Here is a 27,159-nt window from a genome sequence, read left to right on the forward strand (position 1 = left end):
GTGGATAGCTACTTCATCAATACCAATATCAGCAGTAGATAGCTATTTCATCAAAACCAATATCAGCAGTAGATAGCTACTTCATCAATACCAATATCAGCAGTAGACAGCTACTTCATCAATACCAATACCAGTAGTTGAATAGATAGCTACTTCATCAATACCAATATCAGCAGTAGATAGCTACTTCATCAATACCAATATCAGCAGTAGATAGCTACTTCATCAATACCAATATCGGCTGTAGATAGCTACTTCATTAATACCAATATCAGCTGTTGATAGCTATTTCATCAATACCAATACCAGCAGTAACTAGTTACTTCATCAAAACCAATATCAGCAATAGATAGCTCATTCATAGCGTATTTTAACGCCTCATCCGCACAATGCAACTTTATTCCCTCATGTTATACCAAATTGAGTGGAAAAAGAGAGCATTTCAAAATTGACACATTTGGGATATTTCCTCCTTCAGGGCGATTCCCACTGCATTTTAATACTATTGTACAGAGTCGGTAAATTATACACTGATTTGAGGTCGAAGGTCATTAAGGAGTTACTTCCAGTTAAAACTAAAAACCTTCAATTTTTTTTATTAGCTGAGAAAAACATGGGAGAGTGACGGTATATTCACAAATGAATTGTCTTTACCAAATGTATATGTGGTATTTTTTATTTGGGGTCAAAAGTCATGAAGCGGTCACTTCCGGTATAAAAAGAAATACCTTTAAAATGCTACCTCTACAAATTACATCGGATTGGCACACATGCATTGTTATTACCCAGTGTCTGTAAATTATACACAGATTTGAGGTCATTAAGGCGTTATTTCCGGTGTAAAACCAAAATCCAAATAAATTCAAAATATTTTATTACCTAAGAAAAACATAAAACGGTATGTTTACACATTAATTGTGTTTATACAATGTATACATGGTATTTTTATTTGGGGTCAAAGGTCATTAAGGGGTCACTTCCGGTTTAAAATGAAATACCTTCAAAATGCTACTTTTCCAACAAATTACTTGGGACGGTAATGCAACTTCCACACATGCATTGTTACCCAGTATCTATGAATACACAGTTGAGGTCAAAGGTCATTAAGGGGTCACTTCGGTATAAAACCAAGTACCTTCAAAAAGTTCTATCAGCCAAGAAAAGCATAGCACAGTGATGGTATATTCACACATGAATTTATGTTACCCAGTGTACACATGTTATTTTTAATTTGGGTCAAAGGTCATTGAGGGGTCACTTCCGGACCAAGACGAAAAACCTTTAAAATGCCCCTTCTGCCACAAATAACATGGCAGAGTGATGCCACATGCATTGACATTTGGCAATGTCTATGGGGTTTTCATAGATTTTGGGGCCAAAGGTCATTAAGGGGTCACAACACAGCCCGGCTGTGTTCGTGGTCTTAGACCACACAGCTATGTCTAGTTATCTTTACATCTGCAAGGCCGGCACTATTTGAAGCTGAGACCATAATACCTAAGGTATTTAGGTATTATTACTACTTGCAGTTCCGCCATTATGCACTATGTGCGGGAGAGCCTCGAACTGGCAGCATACATGAAAGGAAGAATTATGTAACCTTACACAGAACGTTATGACTAGTTCAATTCCCATTCATGTATGCTGCCAGTTCGAGGCTCTCCCACATATAATAATGGCGAACCCGCAAGTAGCTAATGGTTTGAAGCTATACGGTGATTGGTTTCATTAAATAATAGGGCCTAAAATCATGCTCAAACAAAGATATTTATTCTCATGAGAATCATTTATTCTTTTTAACAAACAATAAGTATTATTTATTTTGTTAAATATCTTTTAGACATCACATATAGAAAGACCATTCGGGTATTAAGATTGTTGTTTGCACTAATACAATTCTTCTGAGATGTTTTTCTAGTATGTGTATAGCATTGGCAATAAAAACCAAATATATGGATCAACAAAAACTTAAAATTAAGGGCTGGGGTATGAACGTTTGGACAGTATTTATTTTGGGACATTAGAGCACATCAGACATATCGAATTGCATTCGAATACGAAGAATGTCATTCTGATATCAAATAATTTTGATTTTTGAAATTAGCAATTTAATACACATTTTATGGCAAATCATTAAAAATTGCTATTTTTGATATTTAACAGTACTCGAAGTAAACTTTTAAATCTGATGATTTATACTTATTAAAGTGTATGTAGGTGGGATGAAAAGCCGACGATCAATTGAAAATTTTGAACTTTGGTATTGAAGATATGGATTTTTTTCCAAAAACACAAAAAAAAAGGGTCTTTTTGGGAAAAAAATCCATATCTTTAATATGAAAGGTCAAAATTTTCAATTGATCGTCGGCTTTTCCTCCCAGCTACATACACTTTAAGAATATATCATTAGATTTATAAAATTTACTTCGAGGACTGTTATATGTCAAAATTGTGAAAAATATCAAATTTTTATAATTTGTCATAAAATTTGTATTATATCGTGAATTTCAAAAAATGAGAATTATTTGATATCAGAAAGACATTCTTCGTATTCAGAATGCAATTCGATACGTCTGATGTGCTCTCATGTCCCACAAAAATACTGTAGAGACTCTCAAAATGCTCATTGCAGATCTCTTAAGGGATCTGGAATGAGCGTTTTGACAGTATTTTTTGTGGGAAATGAGAGCACATCAGACATATCGAATTGCATTCTGAATACGAAGAATATCTTTCTCATATCAAATAATTTTCATTTTTTGAAATTCACGATATAATGCAAATTTTATGACAAATTATTAAAATTTGATATTTTCAAATTTTTGATATATAACAGTTTTCGAAGTAAATTTTATAAATCTAATGACATATTCTTAAAGTGTATGTAGCTGGGAGGAAAAGCCGACGATCAATTGAAAATTTTGACCTTTCATATTGAAGATATGGATTTTTTTCCCAAAAGACCTATTTTTTTTGTTGTTTTGGGAAAAAAATCCATATCTTCAATACAAAAGTCAAAATTTTCAATTGATCGTCGGCCTTTCCCCCCAGCTACATAGACTTAAAGAATGTATCATTAAATTTATAAAATTTACTTCGAGGACTGTTATATATCAAAAATATCAATTTTTAATGATTTGTCATAAAATGTGTATTACATTGCGAATTTCAAAAAATCTAAATTATTTGATATCAGAAGGACATTCTTAGTATTCAGAATGCAATTCGATATGTCTGATGTGCTCTAATGTCCCACAATAAATACTGTCCAAACGTTCATACCCCAGCCCTTAATAAATAAACTTAATGAACAAATGGTCCTGTGTCATAAGCTGGGGTACCTTTGTGTTACATAGTAAAAAAGTAAAAATATTTCAAACATTTTACCTACACCTCTCATTTGAAGTGGTTCATCCTCCTGAGCATTTTGACACCTTTTTTTATTTTATTTTTTATGAAAATCGGTTAAAAAATGAGAGAGTGCAGACCAACAACAATCACAAAGTAGGGGTATTTAACCCCCCTATTTTTTCCACATTTACAATCATTCTGAGCAAGTATTAGTCTTTTATATGACCTTCTGTATTTATTTACTTGGTTTAGATGTCTCATTTAGACATTTTTTTACTAGATTCAAATTTTTAATGGGGGTTTTAGACCCGGGTTATAGATCAAATTTATGATACGAGTCCCTCCCCTATTCCGTCTCCCCCTAATCCACAACCACCTTTGGCACATTTTATGACAACCATCATGAAAAAATAATTAAAAATAATTTTAAAACAGGATAAAAACATGAGTAATATAGAATAAATTAGCCTCAATTTAAGACCTAATTGAATCTTCTAAGTGAAGGAATACTCAAGAGACAGTGTTTTGAAATCCATGCTGCACATCAAAATGCAACAAAACCACCTTTTTGGGTACCCCAGTATATGATGCAGGACCAAATGCATTATATGACAGCTGCACTGATAGAGTTGTTTTCTGTAATATTTAGAATTATAATCACAATATATTACACTTTAAAGACAAACCACAAATTGCAAATTTTCTTAAATAGATGTTTTGACAAATATAATTTCAGCACAGAGTTCATAAGTCATTCCCTTTCTACATTTCTTCCTGGTTTGTAGAAGATACTTAACATACATAGATTACTCCTCTTCAAACTAGAACTTGTTTTAGTAATATACTTGTAATAATGATAATTAATAATAATTTTATTCTTCTATAGCATATTAACAAGTTCTCAAAGTGCTCAACGTAAAAGGCCAATAACAGATTATCTTATTATTATGAGTTTGTCAAAATGACAAATAGCGATTCACCTATGTTAAAATCATGTTACGCATGTATTCTCTTGAATGAGAGCAGGGATCAGATGGCATGGCATGATAGCATTAACCCTGGATGAATACATAAATTTCCCATTAAATAGGTAATATGCTACCCTCTGGTTCTCTACCGTCTGATCCACTGTCATCTAATTTTGAGAGAATTCATGTGTAACATTATTTAACAAACAGATGAATCAGTATTCTGCATGAGGATATGAATGATATAGGCAGGGGTGTTAATCCGTTCTGAAATGTGGGGAGGGGACACATATTTTTACTTTTTTATAAAAGTTGAACTTGGTGCCACGCTTGCCCGCCGCTAATTGGGCAAGGGAGAATGAAGCCCAAAGCCATTATAGGTGCACATTTTTATTACTGATTATAGTAGAGCAGATCTTTAACATTACTTGTACGGCGTACACTGCAAAAATTCTGTATTTCAAGTTCTAAAGTAGTTCAGAAAGATTTAGAACATTTTTCACAATCTGATTTTTAGAAATAATACAGTTTAAGCTACAATATCTATGATACACATTATACATAAAACTTTCAGGCACTGTTCTTCTGCACTGCTAATGTGTACACCCCCCTTCTTGTCCATTTTTTGAAAAGAATCAGGTCACATCAGGGTCATGCAATGAGATGTAGTAGCTTGTTTAATGAACATGGTGCCAATATTTCATGACACAAATACTACTGGTAATAGCTAGGACCCCCACTTCTAAGTTTACAAAGTACAAGGGCTACATCGGCAAAAGTGCAAAAAGAGTGCTTATACTGGGTGCAATCAAATTATATACTACATAAAATTATACCACAATGCTTATGCTAATTAAAGCTAGTAAACAGTGTGATTCTCATTTGTTATCAAAATATCACAGACAATGTCAACAATAATAGCTGAAAATCAAACAAAACAAAACAATATGTTTCACTTATATTTTTTGACAGTTACTTTACCTTCATATTGAAGCTATACACAAATTGTGAAGACCTGGTATTGGCAAGACACTTTAAAGTTGGCTATCTTTCTTTAAGATTGACTGCCAAGTGCATACATTTAAGGTTATACGAGGTATTGTTGGTCGAAGCAGCAAAGTGTTGTTGTTTCAGCCCTCTTTACAACATACCTCAAGAACCACAGGACCTACAAAAGTATATCTGTGATATTTGAATTCTTCGATATGCTCGCTATGAATTGAGCAATGCAATTTTTGCTAAAGCTCACTACCATTCGCAAGATGCTGTGAACTGCTTTTTGCTGCTTCGACCAACAATACATCGTATACCCTTAATGTAGAGTTCCAATTATATATAGTTGGGGCAAAGTACATACAAGTTTTTGGAAGAATTATTATATTATTTTAAAAGAAATCTTTGGTTACTAGCATGATAAATACTCAAGGCTTTGTCTCTGTGGAAGCACTTGTTATAAAATTTGATAATGACTGTCTGATACTGTGCAAGCACTAGTTTATCTCACATTCAAAGAAAACTCCAATTCAATAAATAAGGAGTTGTAAGGTAATAAGGTAAAAAAGTTTGTCCCTCAAACGTATGTGAAATTGATTCTAGCATGTAGCCTCATCCACACTGGGCATTCAGACCTTCAGTTGTCATAAAAAATGTCCAGGTATAGGGCCAAATACAAGAAAAAAGTAGGCTAAAAACACAGTAAAAATATCCGGGTCGAAATAATACATGGCACACAGCTATTTTGCAAAATGTTTGAGAGACAAACCTTTTTTTAGTGGCATAAGTTGTCTTAAAGCTTACACAAAATTAATTTGTTGCTAAGCAGTGATGCTACATACTATCAGTCGACTTACTCTGGGAAATCTATAATATGGTATGTATCTTTTAATAGATTACCGTATTCGTCCAAATATAGTCCCACGTTCGAATATAGTCCCACCCCCCATTTTTTCGAAAAATTCCAGAAATTGTAAAAAAAAAAAAAAAAAAAAAAATTGAAATTCTTGTATAATCCCACCCCCAATTGTGAAAAATTTTCACCTAAAAAACAGGTGGGACTATACTCGGACCAATACGGTAATAGAGGCCTTTATCTCTAAAACAGGTCTGCCAAAATGGTCTGGGTTTAATTCACTATGAAATTTGTACACTGAATATCACACTGATATCTGAAATGAACACTGAAAATTTAACACCATGAACAGCACCACTGAAAATAACACTGAAATAGTTCTTTTGTTATTCAGCATGCAAATAAACATTGTCTAACCACACTGACAAATGGAGTGAAACTCCTCTGAAAATCATTGGCCAATCATTAATCCCACTGGAATGGATGTAATCACACTGAAATGAGCTGGCCTTTTCTGTTGTTGGAAATTAGTGCCCTGGATCATTGCTCATTATAGCAAACAATAGCCACTTGATATACCACTGAAAAATACACTGAAAACAATTTCAGTGTTATATTTTATTTTGTTCTGATGATTTTCAGTGTTAACCTGTCATTTTCAGTGTGATGTTTAGTGTAAAAATTTCATAGTGATTGGAGCTGGTCACTTCAGAATACTTTGGTCATATTTATTGTCATTCATTATACACCTGAGAACCATACATATAGCTGACAATAATTAGTGGCACCTTGTCCGTGGGCCCACCCACTTGGTCTTCTGATTTCGTCTTTGTCTTCCAGTAGTTTACAATCCCAGTGGTTCCTTGGTAATCTGCAGTAAGTGTTCATCCTCCTCATCTCCTTCAAAAGCTGCTCTGTCTTCTAAACCAGGTTGCTCATCTGATGTTTGCTAGTGGGGCAATGACTGGCTGGTTCCACTTCCATCTGCAATGGTATATGCAGATATTATTATTAGGTTACAGGTCAACAGTCAAAAAGGTCATTAGTCCATAAAACCCAATAACCACACAACTTACCATAACCCTAGCCCTAAACTATAACCTAAGCCCTAATACTAAGCCTAAACCTAACCCTGACTTGAATTTTAACCCTAGTTTAACCCTATCCCTAAAGACTCCCTAACATACACTTACCATAATGCTAACCCTAATCATAACCTAAAATGCCATACACCCAACTTTAACCATTTTGGACTAATGACTTTTCAGACTAATGGGATAATGTTCAATATTCAATGGATGGAAAAAAAGACTTCAGAAAATAGGCTAAAACATTGCACTCATGTGGTGAAGTAAATGAATTTTGACACTGGATCTAAATGTTCTATCTCATGTAATGAATACAAGGTAGTTTATGGTGTTCATCCCTGAAAATTTTAAATCCCTTGATCATCATCATTTAAATAAATACAAACTTCCAGGTGCCAACAGCTAACAAATTTCCTGTCTAATATGTGTACTGCCATTTCAGAACTATTCTGTTATGACTTAAACAGTAAGTGCAAGCAAGCTGCTTTCATATAGAGCTTTAAAATATTAAAACAGATCTGTTTTACTTTCCTGTTACAAAATGAAAACTATAGAATTATTCGAAGGTGGCTTCAATAACATTGGTTTGTAAATACAAAGAGTGCAAACACAACAATCTTTGTTAATTTGACCTCAGATTACCCATGATAACCTTAAATATTAAATGACTGTGGAAATAATAGGAAGATTTTGTTAAGTATTTTTACTAAGGGGCTGTGCAATCATTATGAGCTCAGAGGGAGGGTAAAATGGCAGGGGGGTCTAGATATATTTTGCAAGCAAGAAAATTTGCATATTTAAACATTTCAGTACTGTTTTATTTAAAAGGCCCCATGAATATGTGCCAAAAATTGCTTCAGCCCCCCCACTCGACTTGCCAAAAAATTGCTTGCTCCTCCCTTTTGGGTGCCCAAAAAATTCTTGTCCCCCATTTAGAGTTTTCAAATTGGGAACCAAAACATTTCGCATGTGCAAGGAGGGGGGGGGGCAAAGATTTTTGGCAGGCTGGGGGAGGGAAAGTGATTTTGGAAAGATGTTGGGGGAGGCAAGCAATTTTGGCAAGCCTTTGGAAATTTGCCCCACCACCCGGGTGGACTTATAATTATCACACACTTTCAATCAAAGTTTGACAACGCATATTAAAATAATCCATAGGTACGCCAGAGGTTTGCCAGCAGGCATGTTTGAGATCCTAGTGAATCTATTAAAACAAACTACATGTAGACCTACTTTCATAAAACTTAAAACATTACTTTTGTTTTTACCTTGTGATTCTTGAGCAGCTGTTTCAAATTCTGCCATAATTTGTCTAGCAGCTTCTACAGCAGTATGTATTTCTTTGACAGGGCCATCTAGAAGAGTCAGCTGGTCCCATGCATAATGATTTCTGATGTCTTCCATGACCATGTGCAATTTGAAGCCCCCAGTGTGTAGACGCTGAAAGTATATTATAAGACACAATGTCCAATTTGGTCCTATGGCACTATTGGTGCCCAATAGGCATCAATGACTCTTTCTATCATACCCTGAACTTTTGCATTACAGTGCTTTTGTTTTTTATTTAAATGAAAAATGATAACACTATGCAAACTTATTACATCACCAGGGTATGATAGAAAGAGCCATTGGTACCTAACCAGGCACTGATAGTATTACAGGACTAAACAAGATGTGGTGTCCAAGATATAAATTTACACCAGGATTGACTGGATGAGAATTTGTAGTAGCAGATCCATTTTTTTGATATACCTTTCTTGGTGAGTGCAACAAACTGTATGTAATCTGTAATCTAAAGCTCTTCATTAAAGGAATTGGTAAAAAAGTTGGATTTGAATTAATTCATAGAAAGACAAATTAATGTGGAAACAGGTGTGTTTCACAATGTTGATTAATTATAGATGCCACTGACTTGTCCACAGGTCAGAAATTAAGTTCTGGCCAATGCCCTTCCATAGGGACTAGTGAGAACCCAGCCTTTTATACTTTTTCAGAATGTGTAAAAATGTATGTAGTTGAACACCATGGCCAGATAGAGCCGCCATTCTGGCTTGATCTGTCTCAATCTGGTTAGTTGAAAAATTGGAACAACAAGCCCAGGATACTAACTCCATGTCCATTCTATGAGCCCTTACACCTGCCCCTGGCTTCAGGCATGTGCGTGAACCCGTGGGCAAGCCACAATTAGCCATATCATATTGCAGCTGCATTTTAAATGGAATTGGGAGCAAATAAATACATACGTACCTCATGAAACAAATCTATTCTCTGCTTGTTCACTTCATCCTTGACACTATCGAAGGAGCTTTGGTAATGCACAGCATCTGAAATTTAAATCAAATTATAACTTAAGGAGGCACTTAACCTTGACATAACTTTTAACAGTTTTTTATAAAAAGAAAGTAACAAGACGTGATTGCGGTCGCCTGCGACCACGAGCATGCACAGCCAGCAGTGACAAATGAGTTATGACCCCGAATCTGTGAGAACCGGAAGTGATCCTTAATTACCTTTGACCCCGCAAAAATATTACATAGTGCTTAGGATGTCATAAGGAATATTCGAACTTATACATGGATTTTGATTTTTTTTAAATTTATGATTGACCTTTTAACCCCCTTAATGACCTTTGACCTCAATGAAAAAAAAACCCTTATGTACACCGACAAATGACCTTTGATCCCAATTCTGTGAACAACTTTTAGACACTGGCCATAGATGATGCATGTGTGCAAGTGACGTCATGGTGCTATGTAATATGTGGAAGGAGAAGCATTTTTAGTGAAAATCCCAGTTTTAGCCATTGACCGGAAGTGGATGACATTTGACCGGAAGTTGATCATGTGACATCTGTGGCACCACCCAATGGTCCTAGTGACCAACTATGATCAACATGGCTGAAAGCATGTGGCTACGATGGGTGTTGACAGAAGAAAGAACGAGATCTGATTATGTTAAGCCTGCGATCATGAAAGCATGCACAGCCAGCAGTGACAAATGAGTTATGACCCCGAATCTGTGAGAACCGGAAGTGATCCCTTAATTACCTTTGACCCATAAAAATATTACATAGTGCTTAGGATGTCATAAGGAATATTCCTGGTGAATTTCAGCTTAATCGAACTTATACATGGATTTTGATTTTTTTTAAATTTATGGTTGACCTTTTGACCCCTTTAATGACCTTTGACCTCAATGAAAAAAAAACCACATGTACACCGACAAAATGCATTGTTCCAATTTTAATTTAAAAATTCTACTTTGTTTAATTGTCGAGATAAAAATTCTTAAAGTTATTTAGCTAAAAACAGGTAGTGACCCCTTAATGACCTTTGATTCCAATTTTGTGGTATAACTTTTATACACTGGCTATAGGTGATGCATGTGTGCAGGTGCCGTCATAGTGCTATGTAATATGTGGAAGGCTCGAGTAGCATTTTTAGTGAAAATCACGGTTTTGGCCACTGACCGGAAGTGGATGAGATTTGATCGGAAGTTGATCATGTGACATCTGTGGCACCACCCAATAGTCCTAGTGACCAACTATGATCAACATGGCTGAAAGCATGTGGCTACGATGGCTGATTTAATGATGTTGACATGATGTTGACAGAAAGAAGAAAGAAGAAGAACGCGGAATGCACATCGCCGATGGCGGCTGTGCAAGAAAGAACGCGGTAAAAACAATGCACAGCGCCGATGGCGGCTGTGCAAAGAAAGAAGAAGAAGAACGCGGAGAAAAGAATGCACAGCGCCGATGGTGGCTGTGCAAGTATTTTGATAAAAATTGCTACATGAAACATGCATTTTAAGAGTGAAAATCTGTTGAGAAATATCGCACATGGCTAAGATATGGTTAACTGTTCAATAATTCAAAAGACCAGTTCAGCTGTCACTGGAAAACTTAGTTCAGGAAAATAATGTGTGCGGTATAACAAAAACACCAAACAAACTGTAGGATGGTATAAATGTTCACACCAATCATGTACCACTTTGTTCTTACTTGGTGAGCGCGAGGTGTCTTGAAGGTGTCCACTGTGTGGTTGAGTATATACGCCTTAAGGTGGCTGTGTACTCTCAGACATGCATGTAGTAAAAGTGCAATAACTTTGTAATTATTCACAAAAACATATAAAAGTATACATTTTTATGAAGGCAAGACATCAATAAATCTTAATATAAATACAGATTTGGGGTAAAAACAACAATTTTGAAGAAAATCACAAAAAAGTGAGTTTTTGGCAATATTTGTTAGGTACATCATAACAAAAAACACTCTTTCCAAAATATTTTATTTTGTTTTTAGCTCAATCTTGAGGCTCCATTCCAAAACGGTTTTTTATTTTTTTGATATTGGCCTTATTTTTTGAGATATTGACCATATAAGGCATCAAAATGAACTTTTTAAAATTCAAAACGCCTATTTGCACAAAATGATGCCCAAAATCGGAAATAGACCAAAATATAAAAAATGAGAAAACCGTTTCTTGAGTCGATCATGCTTTTTACGATGATCATATTTGCTTACCTATAGATGCTGTATTTATTGAGTTATCGTGTACCTAAATCGTTATTTTACCGAGAAAATGAACATTGAAATAATGGCCGTTGAAGTTTAAAGTGGTCACATTTTGCACTTTCATCGAATCTCACAGGAGAATGCGACAGTTTTCGTTTTTGTAACTTATATTACGTGAACATCGGGTAAATCCACAGCCCCTTGAGAAGTTTGAGCGAAATCCATTCATAACTTGATATTTAAATCGGGGAAAGAACTTGAAAAACCCACATTTTATCAGCTAAAACGGAGCCATTTGACCACTAGGTTTTTGTGAAATCAGTGCTTCCGTGGTGTTTCCATAAGATGCGCCACAAGCGCATGCAGAGATAAGCGTCAGCGTATCGTCAGCGTATTTGTCGTTAACAAATTGCGAGATACGCATACGCGATGAGTTGTTCTTGCGCGTGTACCTTGCTGGTACAACAAAGATTTTCTTTCCTTTTCAATTTCAAACACGAGTGGAATAGTGAAATAAAATCCTTAAAATATTGCAGTTGGAGTTTACAAATCTTGATTTTCATTCCTTGTATTTATAAAAAACATAACAAGGTACAAACATATCAAAAAAACCTCAATTTTGAGAAAGAAACAATGGCTAGAGTACACAGCCGCGTTAAGATTGCCAGAAACTGATTAGCTGAATCAGGGGTGTCAATTAATTTTGTTATAGAAAGAGGGGAGACGGAGTACGTAGAAAACAGTCCAAGTGCCTACTGTGATAGCCGCAGCCCAACCATAATGGTGTGTGGTACTAGTGTCACGGACAAGTGCATTATGAAGTAATAACAATCAGGATGGGGTGGTGAAGTGGTACACTTAAATAATAATCCCCCTTGCATGCTAAACTACCCATAAAATGCATTTCTATATGGTACACCTATGATACATACACATACGATCCTCGCTGTTGGATGATTTGAATACTTCCCTCCGATGAAGTGTCGTTAAGTAGTCAAATCATCCAACACCTCGGGACCCGTAGTTTTGACTACTTCCACTCAAAACATGTTGTATTTGTATACTGTTCAACTTCTCACTTTACAAAACATCAAGATTATTATTCCTACTCAATTCAGGAGTAATGTTTCAAGATAATATTACCTCTAAATACAGGGTATACTCTCTGCATCAGGTACTGCTTGTATTCGTTGAAGTGTTTCATTCTATCCTGGTGTTCACCTGACTTCTCATGGTCCTCTTTACTTGGTGCACCATAAGTAGGGGCTGGTAAGATGGGAGAGACTGGACTTTCTACCACTGGAGAAACTGAGGACAAGCAATTAATTAGAACAAACAATTATACCACAGTGTGAAAAACAAAATCAAGATTCACACAATAACTAATTTTACACATGTGCAAACCCAAATGAAAGCCATGCGCTTTACAATCCCAAACTACCTGTATGTATCATAAAAACAATTCCAATTTTATTTGAACATTTTATTATTAGTTTGTATTCACCATTTGAGCTATCAACTTTGTATGCAACTGCACACACAGGGGTGCAGGGGTGTGTGTGTGCAGGAGTGTAGATCTGTTGTCAAAAGTGAGGGGAGATGTCAAAACATGCATGGCAAGATGCAAATCTTGCAGCAAGAGCCTTTTCGGCATAAGGCTTTAGTGTGGGTCCATGACAAAGCTGTTGGGATTTACAGTAGCCAAGATGCAGAAATATGGTGGCAACATTTGACCCATATACTGTGATATGAATCACAATAAATACAGCATATATTTTTGTCTTTTTTGCAACCAAGGATTTCAATATCAACATTGAAATGAAAAAGAAAAAAATCTTTTATCAGAAGATTGAATTTTCTGTTGAAAATACTAAAGGGGGGCTGGTACTTGAATTCTTCTGACAGGGTGGAGTAGTTCAAGTTGACGTGTGACAACCCTTATCCATTTCTAAGGGTAACTTTGATTAATATAGGACAATATTTTTATTAATTATGCAATATTTAAAAATTCAGACTTTAGGCGAAACTGATGTGGTAATCTTATTGTGTTTTGTGCACATAATGCGGAAAGTTTTTCAAAGGAGATCCTTGTCGTAGGTTTTTTTTTCCAAAACAGACCCGGGACAAAATAATATGCTCTATTGATATGAAAAAGCCCCAAGTCAAAAAGTGTGTGTGTGGGGGGGGGGGGGTATATCCCCATCCCCCCTGATCTACTGACAAGCTTGGTGGTGTGAGTAGACAAAGCATTAAAGCTTGAATCTTTAGGCAGCTAAAAATGGCATTGAATGGTAACTTTGACAAATCCCTTTTTAACTAATATTCAGGGTTTTTAGAGAGAATTGTATCTATTAACATATCAAACATGATGGACACAATCTCAAGCCCTCCAATAAAATCAATTTCATTTCCTACCTGGTTTCCCTGTGGTCTCATCAAGCTCCACGTCAGTAGGGCTAGGTTCATATTGGTAGCTCTCTGTCTGCCCCTTCCCATTAAGTGTCACATTACAGATAGAACACATTCTCTCGTTGATGAAGTATCCAATCAGTTTGACATCATTGACCCAATGCTCTGGCGTCCCTAGGGCAGAATCTGCTTCACTTTTTGCAACTTCTTTGCTGATTCTAATAGTCAATTTTTTCCCTTCCGAATAAGCTTTCATGGCAAACACCTTTGCTGCTCGTAGTAATTTCTGTTTCTTACGGACCTGCCTAGCCCATTCTTGGATTTTAATGGCTGCCTTGTCTCTCAGCTGCTGTTCCTCCAGCAGCTGATTTGCCTCAAGTTGCTGATGTGACTCCCGCACTTTTTCAGCAACCTCAGGGGAAATATCCATGTCATCTGGATCAGTTCCTTTGGCTTCCACACCCATCTCTTCCTGCTGCAAATGAGACTGAACATTCTCAAGAATCTCATATGGGATATCGATAAACTTCTCAGGGTTGAGCTTTGAGTAGATCAGGCCAGGCCCTTTTGTATCTTGAATATAGTTCTTCCATTCACATTGAAAGCAAAGCTCATTTTCTCTTTCTTGCAGTAAGTTTTGCAGAGTAACCAAGGAGTCTCGGAAGCTCTTAGCTGATTTCACAGACTCAAGAGCTTTGGCTAAGCGTGGGGGATAGTTTTTCGTTGGGATAGTGTGGAGCAACTGACGAATGCAAGTACCATCCTTGTCAGTAAAGGCTGACCCAACATTACAAAGTATGACCACGGTAAAGACAAGTGAACGCTCTGCTTCTCCTGACCTGATGCAAGCTTCATCTCTGAATGCATTACCAAGGATGTTGAAGCCTTTGAACTTTCCATAAGCACAGACAAGATCAACCATGTACTCCAGTTTTGGGAAGATTGTCTTCAGCAAAGTATCATGTGTGGCCTTGACTTGTGATATGGCACTGTATAAGCCAGGGGAGTTAAATCTATGCGAGCACAAGGCATCATAGAAATTCAGTTGAGCTAGGTAATTTGCTGGTACAATAACAGCCCATCCTTCCACCTTGGATATAATGGCAAGAATGATAGTAAGCCAAAGCTCTAGAAGAGATACAATGTTTCTGATGGATGGGATGAGTGGCACAACCGGATGTGTTGCTATATAGCCAAGGAATCTGGTGAAAGATGAAACAGCATCAATGACATCAACTCTCTGGGAGTACAGCTTGTCAAAGCTTTCGAAGTACCTCCGCATGTAGCTCATATACATGCGCTTGCCTTCATCAGGTTGTGGTATTCCAGTTGGTCTAGTTGATTCTTGCATAGGCATCATCCCAAGAGGGGACCTTGTACCCTTCCATGTATCATTGCAGTATTTCTCTTCCTTTGCAACCCATCCTTCCATCACTTTAGTGTTCTTGTCAAACAGACGATGAACATTCCACACTTGCAACCACACATCTGTGTTAGCACGGCGAGAAAACGAGTCCAATGCTCCATGTCTGGACTTGACATACCACATCATTTGTTTTCCCACAGCTTGGTACTGCCTGATGGTGTTGAAGACTCTTTTGGTGGCTTCACCATTCTCACTGATCTGTCTTGGATGGCAATGTTGTTGGAACAGGAGATCATACAGGTGTGCACAATTTCTTTGTTGTTGCTGCTTATCAAACACCTCTGACAACTCCTGGCTATATGTTTTCATATTGGGAAGCTTTCGTGCTTCATTGATGAGGTCATCTAGAAGCAACAGTGACATGACACTGTTGATATTTTTTAGGAGCAATCCTTGGGGATATGGTCCATGTCTGTGTTCGCATGATTCTAGTCTTGGACATTCCAACCCAACTACATCCTCTGGACATTGCTCTAGCTTGTTACTCTCATCTCTGCTGACCTTGCGTAGACACTCCACCCAGCGAATAGCCATAGGGATAAGATCATTCACTATGATCTTGTGACGCACTGTCTCCAAGTTGACTTGTTTTGGGACCACCTTTGTCAGTAATCTCTGTACACGTGCACCCTCATGCTTGTTAAAGAATACCTTACTTTCCTCTCTAGCCTTCTCTATACCATAGAACTCATCACACATTCCAGCAAGTCTTTGTTCTTCAGGCTCCTTAGGTTTTGCCACTGCACTGATAAGATGGAACAAGTGCTTTAGAAGATTAAAAGCAACTCTCATGCTGCTATACTTTGGCGGAGCCAGGCCACTTAGGAGACTATCTGCTGCGTGAATTTCACCAACAGTGTTTCCAGCTTTTTCAAACTCCCTCTTTGCCTGCTTCACTATCTTGTCATCTTTCTTTAACACACCCAGCATCCAACGGGTCTCGGCTTTTCTTGAAAGATCCTTGGTTTTTTCAAATAACCCCAGGGTTGTAGTCAAAATCTCTTCAACAATCCTGGTGTCATCTCCTTCCCTGGTACCTTGCATCTGCTTACGAGCACATCCCAGATGGCATTCTGCAATGAACTGTGGCTCATCAGACCTATCCAGCAAGTTGCATGCTTCCTTCCACTTCCCTTCTGACCTTAAGATCTTGGCAGCTTCAAGAAATTTTCCCTCATCCTTAAGGATATCAACAGCAATATTACAGTGCCCCTTGTTCTTGAGGAAGTTGATGCATTCCTCAAACTTCAGGTGAGTAAGAGCATCCTTCATTTCCTCCATATTCCCATGTTTGTTGTGGTAGCTGGCAGATTGGAAATACAAGTTTTCAACTGTATCAGTTGCCCTATAAATAAAAGGAATGCAATCAATTTAGTGTCAAAACTATAATGTCAACTATCATTTCCACAAAATAAGAGATCAAGAAATGAAGAGTGAGAAAAGGAGGGAGAGACAGACATACTAAAAAAGACACACAGAGAAATTAAAACTGAAGAGCAAGCAGGGGAAAAGTTGAATTGATGAGAGGGTGGAAGAGGTGATGATGACAGAGGTGATAGTGAGACCTGATCTTTTGAAGCCATCTTCCTATCAAAAAGAGACTCTCCATGAAATTTCCCCCCTTTCCTTCAGCAACTTTTTTGATTATACTAAACAAGCATGCTATAACTTTCTTTACTATAAGGTATATATTTGAAAGGCATATGCACAAATACATATTTTGCAAGTTGAACCTTGATTCTAGAGGAGAGTACAAAGAATATACTGCAACAAACAGAAAAATATTTATAAATGGAGGCTTACACAAAGTGAATAAGCCAGAAAAATAAGGAATTTACTTTGGTGGTTTGATGGTAGATGGTAGTTTCACATTCCAATGTTCTTTCTTCTTCTTCTTCTTCTTCTGATGGAATCGTTTCACTACATCAACTGCCTTGGTATGCAGACCATGCTGTGCTAGTAGCCCAATAGCCTTGGCGTAGTCACCGCTCTGTTCATAGCAACGACTGGCATCATCAGGCAACTTCTTGACTTGGTTCTCGAATATCTCGGCAGCCCTCAGCATCTGTAATGAATCAGAATCAGATTTTATTGACATATCATACAACAAGGTATGGTCAAACAACAGATACAAATAAGTATATAAATAAAGTACAAGAACAAGATGTAATTATGATACAAATGTGTTTCCTCTTATCAAACTTCTTTTTTCATTTGAAATATTTGTAGGTGAACAGAAGACCATTTGGTAAAAATCAGAGTACTGTTTGTGTATTTTTGATGTCTGTAAGGTCCCAATTGTTACTTTTGTGAAGTTTTTGACATCAATTGAGCAATTTTGAATTTTGTCCTCTGTGTGACATCTTAAATAGCTCAATGTTGACAGAGGGTCAGTAAAATTATTCTTAAAACTGATTGTCTTTTGAAACAAAATCCATCAGAACAAAACCTGACACCAAAACAAGGATGACTATGCTCTCAGCTTTCTTGCACATATTTGTACAGTAAAAATGTGTTCATTTAGTTTCTGATCTGAAAATAAGTTTCTTTGTAGCCTTACTTCTCCTGCTTTCTCAAAGAGCTGAGCAGATAGCAAATACTCCTTGGCATTAAATAGGCATCTTGCACCCAGACTAAGACTACCAAAGTCACCACACTGTAAGAATGCCAAAGCTGCTGCCAGGAACTCTTCTTTCATTCTACTCGGCTGATCACGCAGACGCTCAGCTTTCACGGCATGGTGATGGGCTTCAGCTTTCAGCTCTTTCTTCACTGTACAAGAATCACATAAACATAATAATCAATTAGAAAAAATATACCACCAATAAGTAATTCTTGCAGGGGAAAGAAGAATTACGCATCACACACTAGCACACTTAAACATGAAAATTACAAATGGAAACATGCCATGCACAGGCCTGCATGTATGGGGACTTGAACCCCAGACCTCTCACTTGCAGGACAAGTGCTCAAGCCACTGAGCTGCACAGACTGTCCCTGATTAACAGGACTCAAGTCTGGTACTTACAGATATGAGCAGTCAGGGTAAACAGTACAAACAACACATTATACCAGTGTGGCAGTGTATGAGATCAATTAATGATGCTTACCCACCAGCCTAATATAATCATTACAAACAAGGGAAGAGGCTTACGTACTCTAGAATACTTTTAATTAAATTCTCATACATTTGTGAACAGTATACTCCCTGGATCAAAATACATGAGTAAAATCCTCCAGAAATCATGTCTATATCACATCAATATACTTACCCAGCCCTGCTCTTTTGTAGCATTGGGCAGCAACAGGCCAATTCTCAAGTTTGTAGAAGTCGTCCCCTCTCTTGCCCCAATCCTCCGGAGATGATTTCTCTGCAAACATAGCATCCAACTCTGCAAAATATAAGCAGACAGATTAGTGTGAAGTTATTAAAGAGACTATCACCAAATAAATACCCAACAAGCATTTAATCAAGTTATCAAAAAATAAAAAAAATTCAGTAGCTTGCAATGTGCTTGCAAAATTTGTCATACAACTGAAGATAATAAATTACATAAGATGTTGCAAACCAGTTTGAAAACCACTTTCTCTAAGGCTAAAAAACAACTTATTTGGCTGTCCTCCACTGACCGACATTTTTTTAAAGATTATTTTTAAAAATGCAATTAACATGACATGAAAGTATACAGCACACAGTGTCATCGCCCCAATATCTTCATGGCAGAAATCGCCATGGTAGGTTGAATCCACAGCCACACATGGCCATTTTGTTCCAACCTGTTTAATAGTTTTGAGACACATAATGGGCTGAGGGACATCCAACTAAGGCTATTGACAATAGCCTGGTGACTGACCTCTGTACGGTCAGTGAGCATGGTATACGCCATGAGGTCTGCTTTTAGACTGCCTCCACGAGTGGCCTACGCTGCGCTATAGTTCGGCACATATAAAATCAGAATTTTTGTCAGTTTTTGAGCTGAATATGCACGGTTCTTTCTCAATGCGCAAGCTAACAACTATAATATCCTTTCAACACATATATTCAAGTGCAAGCATAAAAATATAGCTTCTTTAGAATAAAAAAATTACGGGAGATATTCGTCATTTTCTACCCGGTATCCAAAGATATATCGTCTGAATTTTCAAATATAACGAGAGACGAAGTCGAGCGTGATATTTGAAAACTCTAGCGAGATCGATAAATTCAGGTATCATGCGAAAGTATCCGTCCAATTTTATCATTATTATGTCTTCAGAACCATTTATGATTTTTGGTCAAAACATGATTTTGCTTTAAAATGTGATTTCTTTTCAGAAATGTGTTTGGTCAAATGTTTGATTTTGGGTCAAAAATGTGATTTTGGGTCAAAACTGTGATTTTGGGTCAAAAATGTAATTTTGGGTCAAAATGTCAAAAAGTGATTTTTGGCCAAAAAGTGATTTTTGTCAAAAATTGTGATTTTTGGTCAAAAATGTGATTTTTGGTCCAAAATGTGATTTTTGGTCCAAAATGTGAATTTTGGTCCAAAATGTGATGTGATTTTTGGTCCAAAATGTGATTTTTGGTCCAAAATGTGATTTTTGGTCCAAAATGTGATTTTTGGTCCAAAATGTGATTTTTGGTCCAAAATGTGATTTTTGGTCAAATATGTGATTTTTGGTCAAAAATGTGTTTTTTGGTCAATAATGTGTTTTTTGGTCAAAAAAGTGATGTTTGGTCACGGCATTGCAAAAAAATCACACCTAAATAGACATACATGGTTACTTCTGCATGAACTGTGCACTCTATGAAGAGGTTACAGACCGATACACAAAAACCTTGTAGCTCCAGGGGACCGATACACAAATTTATCGGACAGCCAGGTTATGTACAAAGTATAGGAGCCAAGATTCTGAAGACATAATAATGAAGTTGCAGAGTGAATTAACGGAAATGTAGGCCAAATACGCAAACAAGCTCATTAATATTCATAAATATGCAAATAACATGACACAAAAGTATACAGCACATGAGGCCACCATATACTATCACCGTACCAAGTTTGAAGTTAATCTGTGATTGCGTTTAAGCTGCAGAGTGGATTAATAACAATGTAGGCAAAATATGCTAATGAGCTCATTAATATTCATAAGTATGCAAATAATGTGACACAAAACTATACAGCACATAGTTTGATATAAAATTGGACGGATTGAGTGTGATACCTGAATTTATCGGTCGAGCTAGAGTTTTCAAATATCATGCGAGACGAAGTCGAGCGTGATATTTGAAAACTCTACCGAGACTGATAAATTCCGGTATCATGCGAAAATATCCGTCCCATTTTATCATTATTATGTCTTCAGAATCTTTTTTGGTCAAAAACATGATTTTTGGTCAAAAATGCGACTCTTGGTCAAAAATGATTTTTGACATGATTTTCAGTCAATTAAGGTGATTTTTTGTCAAAAATATGATTTTTGGTCGAAAATGTGATTTTTGGTCAAAAATATGATTTTTGGTCAAAAATGTGATTTTTGGTGGTTTTTGGTCCAAAATGTTGATTCTCGGTCAAAAATGTGATTTTCGGTCAAAAATGTGATTTTCGGTCAAAAATGTGATGTGATTTTCGGTCAAAAATGTGATTTTGGTCAAAAATATGATTTTTGGTCAAAAATGTGATTTTTGGTCAAAAATGTGATTTTGGGTCATGGCTTGTCACATTTACAAGAAAAAATCACACCAAAAGAGACTTTTACACATAAAGTATATGAACTATGCACTCTTATGAAGAGGCTACAGATATGAAAAAACCCTGTAGCTCCAGGTGACCGATACACAAATTTATCAGACAGCAAGGTTATGTACAAAGGTATAGGATGCAAGATTCTGAAGACATAATAATGAAGTTGATCGGCCATTGCATTGGAGCTGCACAGTGGATTAATGAATTTGCTTCCGCCCAGACAGCCAAACAAAGAAACAAACAAAGATACAAAGAAAGAAAGAGACAAACAAACAAAGCAGCAAACGAAGAACCATCTGGGCGATAACATAAGCCCCACATATATGTGGGCCAACATAAGCCCCACATATATGTGGGGGCCAAAAATATACACAAATAGAACAGCAGAATTACTGTCTGTTCAATTAGCTTAGATTCTTGAATTTTTAAGATATTTGACAAAATAAACAATTGCGGCCAAATTCATCAAAGAAAAGTGTTAGCACAGCCTTAGACCTAACGTGATTTATACTTTTCAAATTCCCAAGTTCAATCTAAAACCCCATTTCTTTTCAATTTTGCCTCATTTTAGACAATTACTTGGGTCCACCAAAAGGGTTCGCGACCTTTTTACAAATCGAGTGGGACGGTCCATTCTCAACTTAGGGCATAGACCCTATCCAATTTAGCAAAACAATCTGTCCACCAATCTGTCCTGCCATTTCAATTGTTATAACGTTCCGGTTATTGGATAGGTTCTATAGGTGATGATGGTCCACCGGTTTTTGTTACACGAAATTATATGGCGCGATTACATTTTATCGGGCGTTTTATGCATAACATTATTCTGAGCATTATTTTTTTCCTAAACAATGACATTAAAATTATGGATTTCGTTCTTATTTCAACTGGTTTACAATGTAAATTGAGTTTTGTTTAATACCACCATTCCTTCCCAAGAATATCAGCATTCGCTTGACATTTTCAGATACAGTGACTTTACAAGAACCTGATTGTTTTAAATAATATTTTCTTGTACAAAAGTTCTTTTGTTTCCAAATGACCTTCTCATAGTTTGTATATATTCAACAAACAAAACGAAATAACAAATTGAAAATAAATGTGTAGTTTTATAATAGGCCTATAGGCCTACACCTTCTCAGACCCATTCGCAAAATAAATAAATAAATAAATAAATAAATAAATAAAAATAAATAAATAAATAAATAAATAAATAAATAAATACGCAAGAAATGTATTTATATAAGCTGGGCCTATTTTAGAAAACTTAATAAATAAATAATAACGTAATGTTTCAACAGTAGGATTTCAACACAAATAGGCATAATGGCAAATATAGCTATTTTGCTGGACAATTATACTTCTTGATGCGGATGATCGAATAAATACTATCTCAGCGCATTATGACATTCGTCCCCATTGCTCTAAATGGATTGATTCAAAAAAAGTTTATGGTACCCGACGTTCTACGGCTTGTTATAAAAATATCGCGGGAAAAGACCACAATTGAAAAGAAATGGGGTTTTAAATTGAACTTTAGAATTTGAAAAGTATAAATCACGTTAGGTCTAAGGCTGTGCTAACACTTTTCTTTGATGACTTTGACCACAATTTTGTATTTTTTCAAATATCTTAAAAATTCAAGAATCTAAGCTAATTGAACAGACAGTAGTAGCCATGATGGTGATACCTTGAATGAAAAATGCAGAATCAAAAGTTGCAAAAATAAGATACTCAAGTCAGTGTACCATTCTTTACATTCTCTACATGACTGGTCAAGGATGACCTGCGGTGACCAGTGACAAACAGGCACTAAAGGAACAAACGCAACATTTTCAATGAGTTTAGGTGCAATTTTTAAATCTGCATCTTTTTCATTCAAAAGGTCACAATGATAACACATTTTGGGCTATAAAAGACAAATGAGGCATCAACATTTGCAAAACAAAAAAGGGGCTGTATAGATTTTGAGTTACTACCTTGTAATAAAGGGGGTAATTACTTTTTGGGATATGTTTATATTCATTCAAACACAATTTCCCTTACCACTATTCCCATCTTTATCCACAGGCTGGACAACTTTGTTGAGACTAAAACATCTGAAGTACTCAAACATTGGCGCTCTCTTTATCTCATCTTCATCAAACAGCCACATATTAACTCTAGCTCTGGTAATGGCGGTGTATAGGTACTTCAGCTCAGAATTTAATACCTAAAAAAGAGATTCAAATAAATTATGTCAAATATATAGGGTCCACAACTTGTAAGTTCCCCCCTAATACTTTTTTAAATAGGTCGAACAATATTTCACAAAATGTACAAATGTAAAAAGGTATGTATAGCCCTATTTGTTTTACACATGTGGACCAATTTATAGCGTCACACGTCATTGCGTTCAGATGCAATGGTTTAATTGTGTAAGAAAAGATGCAGTTTTAAAAGTTGCACCTGAGTCCATATCAATCAGGTTTTCTTTAACAATCACATGAATAGACCTGGCCTACTGTATTGTTTGAGAGTTAACTCCTATGGACTAAGATGCAACTTTTAAGACTATTTAAACCGGTCTCTTTTTTTACATAATGAACCATTGTGACTGAACGCAATGACGCGTGACGCTGTAATTTGGTCCATATATGTGTAAAACAAATAAGGCTACCCATATCTTTTTACACGTTTGCATTTCGTCAAATATTTTTCGATTTATTCTAAAAAGTATTTAGGGGGAGCTTAGAAGTTGTGGACCCTATATTACAAACAAACAAATGCACAAAGATTTCAGAAAATTGTAAACTGCCTTTTTGTCATTGCAATATTTCTCTGTTCCCTGATATGTAGCAACCAAGAGAGTATTGCAATACTTACGATTTTTTTTTAGTATATACCAAAGTCAAAATAATTCTTTTTTCAGATATTTTAAATAAGTTGTCTACTTTTAGCGTGCCTTAACTCCGAAATAGTTTAGTCAAAGTTAAAAATGCAATCCCCAACCCTTTGCTTACCAAAAGTGTATGACCCTATTAAAAACCCTCATCACATTAAAATGCAGTTTTTGGTCAGGTGATGAATGTATATATTTTTCTCATGACCACAGTGAAATTTTAGGAATTTTCATTTAGTTGGTATCAACAAAAATGGGGTAGTGTTGTTGTAACCACCCGGATGCCATGTACTGTTCTATGGGCCACTGATACACACTTTAGCTTCTACTTTTAATTTAATTAGCAAACTTAAATTGAATCAAATTATAACACATGCAGTGTTGATGATGCGCAAACGCAATTTGCATATCTGCAATGAAATTAGTAGTCATTCTTCTTCAATGGGTGTGTCTTGTAAAGAATTCACGTAATTTGATTGGTTTCGGGTGTATAATATCTCACAATAGTTGATAGTAATATTAGTCAGGGCGCGCGCCGCCACGCAACGGCGGCATGCTTGTTGCTCCTCAATGATCGCACGATAATGCGTTCGCGTAATACATGTGCGAGAACTAAGAACGCGATTCGGCGGCTTAGATGTTAAATGATGGTTTCGTTCATTTAAAACAACGGGATGTCCTCACAAAAGTAACTTTATTTTTTCTGAAAAAAGGCAGTTTTTCTCGCAAAAATTACATTAAAACTGAATAAGAATGAGAATAAAAGATAGGATTTTGTCTTTTGCCTATCCAATATGGTGTCATAATGGATGGGCTGGCCAATATTTTTATCGTAGTCTCAAAATATTGGCCAGCCCATCCATTATGACACAATATTGAATAGGCAAAAGACAAAATCCTATCTTTATTCTCTAAGTGTCTGGTATATTGGGTCAAAGAAAACAGTACAACAGTGTTGATGATATTAACTACAGAATTTCTGCTTTACCTTGTGTTGGTCAGGGTCAAACTTTAGTGGTCTAGGTCTGTTTGCAGCCTCCATATTGTTTATGTCTATTGTATGTAGCCCTGTTGCTGCCTCTTTATCACTACTTAGTCTGTGCTGTTTTTGTTCTTCAATCAACTCATCAAGGTACTCAGTAACAACTCGCCATTCTTTGTCAGCCTGCAACAAATAATAATCACAGCTGTAAAGTATAAAGTAATTGAAAAAACAGTTCTTTTTAAGCACTCTACATACAAAGAGCAAAATGTTTGTGAGCACGAAACTTTCACAAATTACTGTATTTGATGAATCCATTGAAATTTAAAGAACTCAGTAGCGTAGCCAGCGGGGTGGCAAGGGGGGCAAAAAATGAAAGAAAAAAGTGCCCCTCTGACAAAAAATGAAAGAGAAAATCTGGAGGGCAAAGGAAAAGAAAAGGGGCAAGAAGCACCTTTTCCACCAAAATTCACCCCGATCATGGGCCGAAATAGTGTAAAATACAAATTTTTTGGCACTCTACGCGCGCACATCGTCACAATTAAGCCTTATTTGGAAGCTCGAAGAGTACAGCCTCTTTTAAAACCAAACCATTATGTATTGTATGATGTAACTGCAATATTTTTTTCGTCTATGCCCCCAAAAATTATTTTGCCCCCTCTGAGCAAGAAAGCTGGCTACGCCCCTGAAAGAACTTCAATTTCATTTGGATATGAAGACACGGAAATCTGTGGATCACAAGCGCCACCTGCTTGTGTGCTCTCTCTATTTTGTCATAACCATAACACCAAATGACCTCTACATGTAGTTGTATGAAAATCCATTACATTTTCTGAAAGCAACATTTTGATAAATTTTGGTAAACAATCACAACTGACCTTTGACCTATAAAAGTGCAATAACATAGCTTACATAATACCTCACTACTCAGTGCATTAGTTGTACATGTCCAAGTTACATTGGACATAGAACTAAAACTTTTGAAATGCCGGGAGAAATGCTAGCCACAAACCCTAAAAAGAAACTTTAACAATGACCCAAAATGACCCATATAATGACATTTATTCCTGAGTAACTTTAAGGAACCCTCACCCAAGGATCACTCTGCTGAAGTTACATCAAAAAAACATTGGATTTTGTGGACAAAGGAGCATTTTGAGCAATTTTTGAAAACCTCTTTAGTGAAAAGATCGCTATCGAAATTGGTCTGAATGCCCAAGTCATTCTTAGTGAACACAGCGGATCGTACTGTCAATAAAACTGTGTGTGTATCTCTGGACCAGTCCATTACTGAATGGTGTAAAATGCGCTGCCATTGAAGACCTTTTATTAAAGAATTCTTTCACTCAAGTAATTATATAAGGGGTGGTGCATAATTATGTGTACCCCCTGGGTGGTGAATAATAGGGGGGGGGGCAAAGATTTTTTGGCAGGCCAAAAGGGGTGGGGGCAAGCATTTTTGGCAGGTCAAAAGGGGGTGAAGCGATTTTTGGCAGGTCGAAAGGGGGGCAAGCAATTTTGGCACAGATTATTGATGCGCGCAGTAACAAAAGCCTAATAATTTCCGCCTTATATAAGCTGAACAAACTTTCTAACTTTAATCACTACAAATTTATGTGGCAACAGATGTAAAAAAGACCTGATTTTAGGGCGTGTTTCCATAGGTGTTCAAGCGTGGAACAGCTCAGAAAATCATAGTTCTTTGACCTTTAACCTATAACATAGCTTACATAATACCAAACTACTTATGGTCATTATTCCCAGGGGGGGTCTCTCCCTATTTGAGGGTATACAGGGATGTGCCATGGTTTTGGGGTACCTTTTCAGTGATTTTGGTATATCAATGGGTGGGTTTCAGTGAAGACCAATGCCTCCAATTGGGCCCATTTTGGCAAAAGTGCCCTTAAATTTTGGTGATTTTTGGGTGCTTTTTGTTGATAATTGGTATACTGATGGGTAGCAA

At 36.5% G+C, this 27,159-nt stretch overlaps 1 protein-coding gene across 1 annotated transcript in view; it reads right to left on the minus strand.

Moving 5' to 3' along the window:
* Positions 1-6,400: 6,400 nt before the first annotated feature.
* LOC140168063 (TPR and ankyrin repeat-containing protein 1-like) overlaps positions 6,401-27,159 on the minus strand; it is a 59,879-nt gene continuing 39,120 nt past the window's right edge. The window contains exons 24-33 of the mRNA XM_072191366.1: positions 25,203-25,379; positions 23,380-23,545; positions 18,880-18,999; positions 18,168-18,379; positions 17,446-17,672; positions 14,188-16,952; positions 12,916-13,080; positions 9,501-9,577; positions 8,522-8,693; positions 6,401-7,152 (exon numbers count right to left, since the gene is read on the minus strand). Of these exons, the coding sequence (XP_072047467.1) occupies positions 7,118-7,152; positions 8,522-8,693; positions 9,501-9,577; positions 12,916-13,080; positions 14,188-16,952; positions 17,446-17,672; positions 18,168-18,379; positions 18,880-18,999; positions 23,380-23,545; positions 25,203-25,379 (4,116 nt within the window). The 3' untranslated portion in view covers positions 6,401-7,117. The remainder of the gene's footprint in view (positions 7,153-8,521; positions 8,694-9,500; positions 9,578-12,915; positions 13,081-14,187; positions 16,953-17,445; positions 17,673-18,167; positions 18,380-18,879; positions 19,000-23,379; positions 23,546-25,202; positions 25,380-27,159) is intronic.

Source organism: Amphiura filiformis, chromosome 13, assembly GCF_039555335.1.
Source record: "Amphiura filiformis chromosome 13, Afil_fr2py, whole genome shotgun sequence".
NCBI classification, from domain to species: Eukaryota; Metazoa; Echinodermata; class Ophiuroidea; order Amphilepidida; family Amphiuridae; genus Amphiura; species Amphiura filiformis.